General features: G+C 44.4%; 1 protein-coding gene across 1 annotated transcript in view; it reads left to right on the forward strand.

The window, feature by feature from the left end:
• LOC134437447 (phospholipid-transporting ATPase ABCA1-like) overlaps window positions 1-14,010 on the forward strand; it is a 633,180-nt gene that overhangs the window by 99,292 nt on the left and 519,878 nt on the right. Inside the window, exon 9 of the mRNA XM_063186937.1 lies at window positions 4,254-4,554. Coding sequence (XP_063043007.1) covers window positions 4,254-4,554 — 301 coding nt within the window. The remainder of the gene's footprint in view (window positions 1-4,253; window positions 4,555-14,010) is intronic.

Consider the following 14,010-nt stretch of genomic DNA (forward strand, 5'->3'; position numbering starts at 1 on the left):
GGCAATTTGAGTGATTTGAGCATCAACTTGTAGTTGGGCTTCTGCGACTATTATGCAAATGAGCTGTGATGCCCTACAAAACAAGAACGCAGTAACTCTGAAAACTGCAAACTGAGAAAAAATGCTTCAAAGTTTCCTATGTGGCGCGACAACTGTGTTGTCGGTAAGTGGTGGTGACACTTCCTGGTCATGCTTTTTTAGGTTAGACATTTAATGCACACAAAAAAACTGAAAAGACAACATTTATTTGTCTTTTTGCCACAAAAATCAGAGTTGCTGCGTTCATGGCTGGTATTACTGCCACAAAATGGAGTTACTGCAGGAGTTACTGTGTTCTAGTATTACTGTCTACTCCCAAACCATTGTGATTTAATCGAGCAACGTTTCGACCTTCAGGTCTTCATCAGGCAAAGTGTGAACATGGCATTGAGTGGGTCATTTTAAAACATTCTACAGTCAGCTGATCAGCCAAAGTCCACAGCTGATAGGCTGACAATCAGCTGTGCTGGTAGTCCAACAGCAAATGGGTCGGCATATAAAGTCACAGCTGACTCTTCCACAGAAGTTAAACGCCACATAGTTCAAAGATGTAACAGGTTACAATCAGAAAAATAAAGTGATCATGATATTTGAAAACGAAAATGAAAATAAACAACAAAAAAGGATGGATAAGCACAAGATATTGCATATTAAAAACACCCAGTGAGTCACCTATCACATTGATCATATTTACATAGTTCAGTGGAACAATTTTTGGGCACCTGCGTCCACAAACCAATACCCACAAGTTGGTGGTGTATGTGTGTGTATGTATGTGTGTGTGTGTGTGTGGGGGGGGGGTGTAGGCATGGGGGTATGACAATAATTACAAGAGTTACAAGAATGGCTTGATGTCAAACTCTTCGTTAAGACCATTAGGAGACATTGTGTTCAAATAGTGGATCCAAAACGTCTCACGTTGGAGTAATCTTTTTCCTCTGTCACCGCCTCTTGGTGACCTATCCACACGTTCCACGCCTATATATCTGAGCGCACTTGGACTGTTGGACTACCAGCACAGCTGATTGTCAGCCTATCAGCTGTGGACTTTGGCTGATCAGCTGACTGTAGAATGTTTTAAAATGACCCACTCAATGCCATGTTCACACTTTGCCTGATGAAGACCTGAAGGTCGAAACGTTGCTCGATTAAATCATAAATAGACAAGCAGTGTCGCGGACTTCTCTTTTCACTTGGATTTACTCTCATTGTCCTGCACCTGGCCCATCGGGTGGGATGTGCACACATCTACTTCTCTGAACTACTCCCAAACCATTCCCATTGGAAAGTGCAGCAGTAACTCACCGACTTACTGCGTTTTTGTTTTGCTCGACGTAACCTTTAATCCAACACCGCAGTAAAAAATTGTTGGTAATTTTTGCACCTTCAAAATGATTTTTCTCCAAAACGGGATGGTGTTGGACCACCATTTTTTTGAAACAAGACAAATGAGGTAGTTTAAAGCCGATTTCCGATATAACGTTTTTTTTCGACCATTTTGAGTTACTGCGTTCTTGTTTTGCACGGCAGTATGATGGTGTGCGTCGACAGCCGCCACAGCCAGGGGGGTAATGTCGGAATGGTTCCATTCTGCTTTTAACGGACATACTCTGTCGCTTCTATCGCTCGTATCGCTCTTGCTGCACAGTCCAGCGATTCTCCGTCACTTCATTTCGTCGTCGCCGGTGTACTCACGCGGTCATTGTCCAAGTGGATGCTGTGCTAATTTGTTTACTGTAACATTACACACTGGGTCTTTATCAAATGCAAGGCCAGTGTCCTTCCAAGTGTATCAGCCTAATTAGGCACGCCCAGTGATTGGATACCTTTTATTAGTCATACCCAGTGATTGGATATTCTGTAGAGTTCACCAAAAAGTATCCAATCACTGGGCGTGACTAATTAGGCTGATACACTTGGAAGGACACTGGCCTTGCATTTGAGAAAGACCCACTGAATCCACTCTGTTTTGCGGGTTCACGTGTAGAGGTAGGAGCGTCCCAATTCACGTTAAGACAGAGGGGTAGCAGTAAGGGGAAGGGCTTTCTAGACCCTCCAAACTGAGATTTTCAGAGGGCAGACTGCAAACTCTGAACATGATGTGATTGTTGAAGGGGTGTCTCAATTCATAGGGCCTGCGTTTCAAGCCCTACGCCTTACTGCTTCGTTTGAAAGGACGAGGGGCAAGGGGAAGGCATATGGGTAGGGGTAGAAATTAGAAATGGGGGAGGGGGGGGGGGGTAGTACTGTGGCGCAGCGAACTAAGCCTCCCACATTTGGGCTTGCATGCCCAAGGGGACCCCGGTTCGAGTCCGGCCAGGGTCATTTCCCGATCCCACCCCGCAGTCAATTAGTATGTTGTGGTCTATCGTGTCAAAGGCGGCACTGAGGTCGAGGAGGTTAAGTGCTGAAACTTTGTGAGCCTAAGATCACTTATTATTTTGGTTAGAGCTGTTTCAGTGCTATGGTTGGCTCTGAAGCCTGGTTAGAATTTTTCCAAGATATCATTCCCAGGCAGATGTTGACTAAGCTGTTTAAATACAACTTTTTCTAGTACCTTGCTTATAAAGGGGAGGTTTGATATAGGTATGTAGTTGTTTAAAGAATTCTGATCTAAATTTGTCTTTTTTAGGAGTGGCTTTACCATGGCTGTTTTGAATGAGCTTGGAAAAATGCCTGTAAGCATAGAGGTGTTAACAATTTGCAGTAAAGGTGCTGCTAAGCAACCAAGTATGTTTTTTAGCAGATATGTGGGGATCGCGTCAAGGCTGCAGGTAGACTGCTTACTTTCCCTGACTATTTTACAGAGGTCGTCCTCTGTAATTGGACAAAACTTTTGGAAGCTCTCAGGTCTCCTAGGGGGGTTTAACCCTCCCCTCGGTGTATCGCCTGAGTGGGCGACAGAGGTTGCTGCGTTTCCACCTTGGATTTAAGGAACTTTTGACTCTTGACCACTGGACATACTTGTTTTCCTGCTTACCACAAGCAAAGACTGTGATCTGGCGGAGCTGGCCCAGTTACTGGGGAACCTCTTTGTGTGTGTGTGTGTGTGTGTGTGTGTGTGTGTGTGTGTGTGTGTGTGTGTGTGTGTGTGTGTGTGTGTGTGTGTGTGTGTGTGTGTGTGTGTGTGTGTGTGTGTGTGTGTGTGTGTGTGTGTGTGTGTGTGTGTTGTCTAATACACTTACCTTACTTTACTGTACTTTACTTTGACGTTGTGAGACATTTCCACCCCTATCATACTCTGTACACTGCCTACTTCTACATACTATACTATATCTTAGATGTATCTGTCAACACTTGTTCCAGGTCATGTTAAGACTGTCTACCTTAACTGACAGAGCATGTTTTTCTGCACATGGTCTATCCCAAGTCACAGAATGTCTTTTTGCACAATTACCTTTTTACATTTTTTACATATTACATTTTCACATTCTTTATCTTTGCTATTTTTATTTTTTATTTCCCCTCCCTGACTATTCCTGTGTTATTCCATGTGGGCATTTGTTTATTTATTTATTTTTTTAAAAAATATATTTATGTAAGCTACTGGATACCTGAATTTCCGCTTCGGGATTAATAAAGTTACTCTACTCTACTCTACTAATACTAATTTGTGCAAAGGGAAAAGAATCTGGTGCCTAATAAATAACAGAAAATAGACATCCGTGTGGCACCAGATTCTTTTCCCTTTGTACTTATTATTTAGTCCTGCTCTGGTTGCACCGGATTGTCAATTTAGAAGCGCGGAGTGCGTATCTCCTTTGTTTTTACAAATCCTACAATTTGTGTGTGTGTGTGTATGTGCGTGTGCATGTCACGATACTGCCTCCTTGTATCACAATACAGTATTGTGACTCTGTGTGTCAAGATTTCTTGGTTCAATACAAAATCATTATAGCCCTAATGTCTATGTCTGTCACTTTCTCTCTTTCTCTTGATTGATTGACTGATTGATCTAGCTCTCTTTCTGTCTCTCTCTCTCTCTCTCTCTCTCTCTCTCTCTCTCTCTCTCTCTCTCTCTCTCTCTCTCTCTCTCTCTCCTCTCTCTCTCTCTCTCTCATCTCTCTTTCTCTCTCTCTCTCTCTCTCTCTCTCCCTAATTCTCTCTCCCTCCCTCTCTCGCTCTCTCTCTCTCCCTCTCTCTCTCTCTCTCCCTCTCTCTCTCTCTCTCTCTCTCTCTCCCTCTCCCTCTCCCTCTCTCTGTCCTCCTCACAGTTGCGGACTACCCAGAACACTCTGTTTGACATGACGGATGGCATGGACGTGGCGAACAACCCCTTTGCCAGTCTCAATCTGGTGTTGTGTGGCCACAGGCCTGGCATCAACCTCACGGCAAACCGCGGTGGAGACGGCGGCGGCGGCGAGAGCAGTGACGGAAACGGAACCAGTGACAGGGGTGGGGGCGGAGCCAGAGACGGAGCCAGAGACGGAGCCAGAGACGGAGCCAGATCTCATTCAAGGCCGACGATGAGCGGGGAGGCCAATCGCAACAAACAGCCAGCTGCAGGAAATTCGAGTAAGTCTGAACCATTGCGCGATAACACACACAGTATGCGTGCGCGCACATAGACACACAGATACACTGGCACACACATGCACAGATGTACCGGTACACACATGCGCATGTGCACACACTCACACAAAAGCACACACACACACACACACACACACACACACACACACACACACACACACACACACACACACACACACACACACACACACACACACACACACACACACACACACACACACACACACACACATACACTCATGCTCACACACACACACACACACACACACACACACACACACACACACACACACACACACACACACACACACACACACACACACACACACACACACACACACACACACACACACACACACGCGCGAAGAGGCCTGCTTTGTGTATGTCTGAACCACCTGTAACAAGCTTAGACAGATAGGTCTACTGAACGATTAAACATATGATTAGACTCGCTGTTCCTGTGTGTGTGTGTGTGCGTGTGTGTCTGTGTCAGTGTGTGTGTGTGTTTGTGTGTGTGTGTGTGTGTGTGTGTGTGTGCGTGTGTGTGTGTGTGTGTGTGTGTGTGTGTGTGTGTGTGTGTGTGTGTGTGTGTGTGTGTGTGCGTGTGTATGGGCTTGTGTGTGTGCGTGTGTGTCTTGACTGTGTATTCCCAAGTGTGTGTGTGTGTGTGCGTGCCTGCATGCGTTCATGAGTGTGCATGCATGGGCGTGCATGTATGTGTTTGTGCAAGCAAACGTTTGGCTGTGTGTGTGTGTGTGTGTGTGTGTGTCTGTGTCTGTGTGTGTGTGTGTGTGTGTGTGTCTGTGTGTGTGTGTGTGTGTGTGTGTGTGTGTGTGTGTGTGTGTGTGTGTGTGTGTGTGTGTGTGTGTGTGTGTGTGTGTGTGTGTGTGTGTGTGTGTGTGTGTGTGTGTGTGTGAAATGCCATGATTAGACTTGCTTGAGTTATAGCAGAAGCAGAATCAGAAAAGAAAGTAGAAAGTATCACACACACACACACACACACACACACACACACACACACACACACACACACACACACACACACACACACACACACACACACACACACACACACACACACACACACACACACACACACACACACACACACACACACACACACACACACACAGCAGCAGCAGCAGCAGCGGCGGCTGAAACAGTAGCCTGACCGATCTGATAAAACAGCAGTCAGTTGGGGTCAGTCTGGGTCTTGTCATGCAGCATTTCCAAATCTCTGTCACTCTGGATAAAAATAAAACTCCCGACAAGTCCCAAGCTGACTTAAATATAAACTTTAAACAGGGTTCGTACGGTCATGAAAAACCTGGAAAAGTTATGGAATTTGAAAATTCAAATTTCCAGGCCTGGAAAAGTTATGGAAAATGTATTTTTGGTCAAAAGTTTTGGAAAAGTCATGGAAATCCATCCAGTGTGTTTCATCTTAATGAAGTTGATGCCACGGCGTAATAAAATCTAAATGTCCGAGTTCTCGTGGAAATGTTGTCTAGTGCAGGCTGCGTCTGCCTAACCATGTGTTGCCAAATTGAGTGGGTTTCTAATAACGCATGTTGTAATGGCTCCAGGCGAGTTTCAAGCGTTTTTGGCGCTAGAAATCAGTCACACCTGGCAACCCGCCTCGTAACGCGCGAGCTAGATGTAGTGTGTGCGTGGTGGTGATAGGTGATCATAGCTCTAATCCTAGAAAAGAAATGTGGTTCTGTACGATATTACAGCATGTCGCGAAGTGTTACTTCAACAATGCGCGGCTTAACTTTCTGAAAAGATGATCAACAATGGCTGGAGAGGACGAAAGTTGTGATGTGTCCGTCCGATATGGGCGAAGCAGCGGCACTTGTTAGCCACCTGAAGGGCAAGATACAGCAGGCTGTTACCTCCTCAGCTACTAACAGGTTAGCAGTTATACGCGTTTTAAAATATTTAGCGGTTCCACTGAAACGTAGCTAATGCCAAAAGGAATACAATCCTAAGACCTGTTTGGTCTTGGTTTAATTTGCCAGATAGGGCACCAAGCGAACCTTTATGCTTTCGGTAAGCCCCGAGATTTTGATATTGATAAGCAATGCACCTGCTGCCTGCGAGTGAACTTGTCCAGTGTGCTGAAAGATTACATGAAATCCGTACAGTAGTCTATGTGCAGCTGACCGCGAGCCAAACGATTACCAATGTCTGCATGACGCGCCTGTTTTGAAATACGGTATAAACGGCAGCGTGACTAGTGTTTGAAAAAGTCATCTGTGGCATTGTTTTTAAATCGGTCAGATCGTTGTAACACAAAATGAAACTCACCCTAGCATCTCCTTGAGTGGGCGTCAGACTAGAACTATGCCACGAACAGTGCAGTCTCTCTCTTTTTTTTTTGCTCCAGCAACGACCACAACAAATGACAACATTATCATTCTTACAGGAGCTTTGGACTGTTGTGCTTAGGCAGGTGTAGTAGGCAGGCCTATCATTTCTTACTTGGGCAGGATGAGCATTTATCAATCTCCATAGAGAGCATGTTGATACAAATGTGTCTTCATGATGATTTCACGACCTAATTTGTTATAGGCTGGCCTAGGCCTATTCATTTTCATTTCTGACTGTACATTAGACAAGCGAATTATACAACATTGGTGAATAATAGCAGAATTAATGTAATACAACATAAAGTATAATGGTTGCTTATAGCTTGTAGTAAAAGATAACCTATAGTACTATGAATATGTTTATTGTTTACATATTTGTAATATAGGCTATGCAATATATAATATAATATGCCATAGTCTATAGTATAAATATATACAGTAATTACATATTTATCATATAGGCTACGTAATATAGCCTGTAATATAGCCTAATACGCCCCGACCCGCGATTGGTCATTGGTTTTTCGGTCCTGGAAATTCAGAAAAAGGTTTTGGAAAAGTCATGGAAAAGTCATGGAAAAAAAATGGTGAAAAAGTGTATGAACCCTGTTTAAACTTAATACCACCCCTTCTACCCCTAACTTTCTCTCCTCTGTCTGTCTGTCTGTCTGTCTGTCTGTCTGTCTGTATCTCTGTCTCTGTCTCTCTCTCTCTCTCTCTCTCTCTCTATCTCCAGTTTCTCTGAATCATCTTTCCCTTCTTTCACACACACACACTCACACACACACACACACACACACACACACACACACACACACACACACCAATACAGACACACGCATGCACGCACGCACACACGTACGCACGCACGCATGCACGCACACACACACACACACACACACACACACACACACACACACACACACACACACACACACACACACACACACACACACAACTTTCCTTCTGCTTAAACTCCATGAGGCCCTATGCAATACCCCTGGGTAACAAATCATCATTACTTAAGCTTACCCAGCCTGCCCAATCATACTCAGCGTGATGTGTTCTACTTCGCTGACTGTATGTGGCACAGTGGATTGCAGCTTGTGCGAAAAAGAGTTGTGAAAATGACCTTAAAAGCAGTAAAATTGCCCCTGAGTAGTCAGTGTGAGAGAGTAAAACTGTGTTTCTTGTGCGTGTATGTGTGTGTACATATTGCTTTTCAGTCCTCTGGCACAATAATGACATTGGCATTTTCATCTGTGGGTGTGATGGAGTGACCATCACTAGGGTTGTGGGTGTGTTCTGACTGCCATGTCAACGAGCCTGGCTCTTTGGTGTAGCGGTCAGAGCCCTGGTTTACTACCCCAGGAGGACTGGGTTCAAGTCCCAGTTGGGCAACTCTATTCCTCTTCGCTACAAATGGTGTCAGAAGTGGGATGGTATCGTGAGGCCATCGGAAGCGTACTCATTGGGTGTGAGCCGTAATTCCATGTGAGGGACCCCCAGGATTGGTGACCCCGGTGTGAGGGACCCCAGTGATGGGTGAAGCATTGATGACAGGGCACACTGGATGGGAGAAGCATGATGGGCAGTTGCGTGAGGGACACCATGAGTGTGTGAAGCGCACGGGTGCACTTCCCGAAGGGGAAGGCAGTGTGATGGAGAGACCATCACTAGGGTTGTGGGTGTGTTCTGACTGCCACGCCAATGAGCCTGACTCTTTCTCCCTACTATCTCCTGCAACAGTAATGTGTCCCCTTGTGTGCATCCCAATATGTGTCCTTGCCTCCTCCACTTGTGCTTGCCTCCTCGTCCCGCCTCCTGGCCCCTCCTCCGTGGAGAAAACGATAAAGTTTCCCAGCTGTCAGCCTCGCCACAACAACTTTTGAGGGACTGTTTTTCATTCAACATCCCAATTGCAAATGAGAAAAAGACTTAACAATTGAGCTTTTGCAAGATATTGAAATATAATGCTGTTGTCAGTGATGTCATCATGACGAGAAGCAAGTGGAGGAGGCAAGTGGAGGAGGCAAGGTCACATATTGGGATGCACCCCTTGTGTGCGTGCGTATGTATGAGACCGTCCCACTCTGCCTCATAATAACAGTTCCTATATTATGAGAAAACCGTTAAAGTGTGATGAGAAAAACACAATGAGACTTTTCCCACAACCTATTTTTACATTTTTGTTTGTTTGCGAGTGCTATGTCATTAATGTTTATAGGGGAGCAGCCTCAAGGGTGGATTACAGCACGGGCCTACCGGGCCTAGGCCCAGGGGCCCAAGAACATGTGGGGCCCTGAAGCTCAATAGTGCGTTAAACATTGCACTTTCAGATATTGTGTTAAACATTGCAATTTTAACAACTATATAAATGGGACTATTTTATGGGATAAAACCCCAACCCCCTAAAAACATTATTAATACACAAGAAGGGGGGCCTTTACTGCTGTCTGGCCCAGGGGCCCCTGTAGACAAAGTCCGTCCCTGAGCAGCCCTGAGTAGCCTTACCGAAATGAGCAAGCCAGACATGCAGCACATGACAACGTTGAAATGTGCAGTGCAGAATAAGGTGGATCGTGTATTAGGTACACTAGCGATGATTCATTTTTGTTCATATTTTATCAATTGTCTTCATTAACAGTTTATTTTTTCACTTGTCCAACTCCCTTCTCACCAATGAAATGTTGAAATGTGCTGGATTGTGGATTGCGTATTAGGTACACTAAGCAATGATTTTTTTTTCTTTTTTCATATTTTATCATTTTTCTTCTTTAATAGTTTCTCTTTTTTTGACTAGTCCAACTCCCTTCTCACCATTTCATCACATGCCTATTATCTCCTGTCTCCTCTCTGTTATTTTCTCCCATTGTGATAAAGACTTTGATTCAGGTCAGCAGCATTTTAATCCTGTCTAGATAAATGGATTGCATTGGACTTCTGCCTTCCTCCTTCTTTAAATGTCTGGTTGCCTCAGGGACCCGAGACTTAGCCTGGGCCTGTGTGTGTGTATGATGGCTGACTGTCTAGACATGCACACACACACACACACGCACGCACGCACGCACACTCTGTTTGGCCTGTTTGAAACTAAAATGGCACCAGACAATAAGAAATTAATCGTCACAGTCCCCTGACTCCCACATCGCTTCTCTGACATTCATCGCACGGCCACACACACACACACACACACATACACACACACACACACACATACACACACGTACATACACACACGGACAAACGTATGCATGCACATGCACACGCACACGCACACGCACACGCACGCACGCACGCACGCACACGCACATACACACACACACACGCACACGCATGCACACGCACACGCACACGTATGCACACACACACACACACACTATTACCAACTCTTTCACACCATAAAAAAAGATATGCAAAGATGTGTGTTCATGGTCAATTGTTGCAATCGCAGTGTCATTGTTGTGGGAAATGGGAAAATGGCAGACGGTGTGTGTGTGTGTGTGTGTGTGTGTGTGTGTGTGTGTGTGTGTGTGTGTGTGTGTGTGTGTGTGTGTGTGTGTGTGTGTGTGTGTGTGTGTGTGTGTGTGTGTGTGTGTGTGTTTTTTTTCTTTTTGTTTTGCTTCATTCTCTCTTTCTTCCGTCTCCCGTGCCGTTGGCGCCTGCAGCCGCTACCCCTTGGGAAATCACTTGACTGGAGTAGACTTGAATCATGAGTGTGTGTGTGTGTGTGTGTGTGTGAGTGTGAGTGTGAGTGTGAGTGTGAGTGTGAGTGTGAGTGTGTGTGTGTGAGTGTGAGTGTGAGTGTGTGTGTGTGTGTGTGTGTGTGTGTGTGTGTGTGTGTGTGTGTGTGTGTGTGTGTGTGTGTGTGTGTGTGTGTGTGTGTGTGTGTGTGTGTGAGTGAGTGAGTGAGTGAGTGAGTGAGAGAATAAACCCATTAAATATGTAGAGAGCTTTGGAGCGCCTGTGTTTTGGCAATGGCCATTTCGGGATGCAGTGAAGCCTTAAGTTGGTTTCAGACCAGAGAGAAAAAAACAGGTACTTTGATATGCATTGTTTTTGTGTTTTTGTTTAGGCTTGTCTCGGCACTCAAATACCGCAGGCATGCATGCATTTGCGCGTGCATATGTGCGTGCATACATGCGTGCATATGTTCGCGCATTTGTGCGTGTATATGTGCGTGCGTTTCTTTGAAAGACACTGCACATAATTTGAATATTTCAGTTTCAGATGCGTATGTTAAGTCAGCTACTTTCCAAAAACAATATAGCAATGTAGTGAGGGTAAACATTTTGTCTCTCTGGTAAGTCAGTTTTGGAGAAAAAAAATTGGTACCTTAACTGAATGATTATTTTAATCAGACAAACATAGAAGGTTGAAAACAACACTTTCCCCTCCTTTATTACCTCCGCCAAGAAGGTAATGTTCTAGGTCGTGTTGGTTTGTTTGTCTGTTTGTCTGTCTCTCTGTTTGTTTGTCTGTTTGTCAGCAGCATAACTCAAAAACTAATCAATGGATTTGGACGAAACTTTGTGGATTTGTTGATAATGACCCAAGGAACAAGTGATTAAATTCTGGTGGTGATCCGGATCACGAACCGGAACCAGGACTTGAGATTCTTTACCATTGCTGGCCTATATATCAAGACGCCCATAGTGACCAGAAATTGAATTGCGGGGACTCCACAAAAAGACAGCAGAAATACTTAGGGTGTAAGTAAGTTGTCAAATGTATCAAGCAGCTTCCTTGGCCGAGGTCTGCGCTCTCTGAGTACTTCTAGTTCTATATTTAGTGGACCTTGAGGGAGTTCAATACCAAAGCATTTACGTATAACTGATAATCTAACCTTGAAACATCTATCAGATCATGTCTTGCATATTGTCACTTCACTCTAAATATAGCACCCATTCATTACCTGTGTGAAGCTGCCCCCCCCCCCCCTGTACTAGGTTTGTGCTGGATAGTGCTGTAAAAAAATCGTTTGTGCAATTAATAAAATAATAATATAATAATAGCATAATCATAACATTTTCAAAACAAGCGATTGAACCGTTACTTTTCACAGCACAAATGAGCACAAACAAATTGCCTTCGGTTGAGGCTACTTTGGAGAAATTTGGACGTGGAGGATGGGCTGTGTGACGTCATAGGTCAGAAAAGTGTATTAAAACTAAGGATAGACCTATATATATATATCAGTCCGATATTTTATGTCATTCGGGTTTTTTTAAACTTTATTTTTGTGTTACTTGACATTACTTGTTTGTTAGAGTGGGTGTTTAGATGTTACAAGTTCTACCTCAATTTGATAATGTTAAAGGAATGTTTATTTTTAACTTGAGACCTAGAATATTTGTCATTTTTAAACCTTTTTTTTAACCCATATCGGCCCCAAATATCGGGTATCAGAAATCGGGTATCGGCCAGGGGTGATGAAAAAAAAAAAATCGGTATCGCATAGGCCATTAAAAAAACCTGTATCGGTCGACCTCTAATTAAAACTATGAGCATTTCAGTATTAAAATTACTCAAAAGCCTTAATAGCACAAACAATGTTTTTTACAGCACTAGTGAAAAAGTGAAAGCCCATTGGGAAACTCCAACTCCCATTGTCATTGTGACACAGCACTCCACAGCACACAAGTGAACACTGCACACAACGAAATTGCATTTATGCCTCACCCGTGCAAGGGGGAAGCCCTCAGTGGCGCCCCATGGGGAGCAGTGCGGTGGGACGGTACCATGCTCAGGGTACCTCAGTCATGGAGGAGGATGTGGGAGAGCACTGGTTGATTACTCCCCCCACCAACCTGGCGGGTCGGGAGTCGAACCGGCAACCTCTGGGATGCAAGTCTGACGCCCTAACCGCTCACCCATGACTGCCCTCATTACAGCACTATCTGGCACAAACATAGCACATACAATCTGCAGTGTTATTTCAGCATTTTGGGTCTGAGGGGGACCCAGCTTCACACAGGTCAAGTCATCTACGTACTGTATGGTCTGAGGGGGACCCAGCTTCACACAGGTCAAGTCATCTACGTACTGTATATATGCCAAAGCATGTATTTGTTGGTGTTAGGAGTGGCTTCAAAGTATTTAGAGTATTTGACACTATTTTTTCCTTTCATGCATGTCCAGATTTAAGCCACATGCTCTCTCTCTCTCTCTCTCTCTGTCTGTCTGTCTGTCTGTCTGTCTGTCTCTCTCTCTCTCTCTCTCTCTCTCTCTCTCTCTCTCTCTCTCTCTCTCTCTCTCTCTCTCTCTCTCTCTCTCTCTCACTCACACACACACACACACACACACACACACACACACACACACACGCACACACGCACGCACGCACACACAGAAGAGGTTAGCGAGTTTGATTTTGATCTCTGGCTTTCAAAAATGCCCAAATTTAGACAAAACATTGTGATTGATGAGGGATGAAAGACTCCTCACTCCTACATTCAGATTCATTAAAAAAAGAAGAAATTCACTTCTGGGTGAATATGATGCCATCGAGTGAAAGTATTATAATGGAAGTCAAGAGACCAAGAAAAGGACTCATTTTTCCAGTTTGTAAGTTTTTTCATCTTTTCACAATATATTTAAAGTTTTTATATGATATGAAAAGGGTTGAGCTGCAGACGGAGACTGTCGTTTGACGGCCCTTCTGTAAAACAGTATGGTTTAGACCAGTGTTTCTCAACCTTTTTTTAGGCGAGGCACCCTTTCAATTCATGAAAATTTTCAAGGCACCCCAAACCAACAAGCCGTAACATGGCATTGCATCCGATACCACACAAGCTTAGAAAATCAACACATTTGAAGACGTCACATGACCTACGTTCAAAGTTGCAGCTGACTGGGGCGACCTATACTTTATTGTTCCAAAATAGCAGATGAAAGATTCCACTGACTAGCATTAACTTATAAATTTAGACAAATGTATTATGTTACATTTTATTTATCAGCCACGTTTCCGCGGCATCCCTGAAGGGGGCCCACGGCACCCCAGGGTGCCCCGGCACCCCTGTTGAGAAACACTGGTTTAGACATTTGAGTTGATATGAAATGA

This window comes from Engraulis encrasicolus, chromosome 21 (genome assembly GCF_034702125.1).
Source record: "Engraulis encrasicolus isolate BLACKSEA-1 chromosome 21, IST_EnEncr_1.0, whole genome shotgun sequence".
NCBI classification, from domain to species: domain Eukaryota; kingdom Metazoa; phylum Chordata; class Actinopteri; order Clupeiformes; family Engraulidae; genus Engraulis; species Engraulis encrasicolus.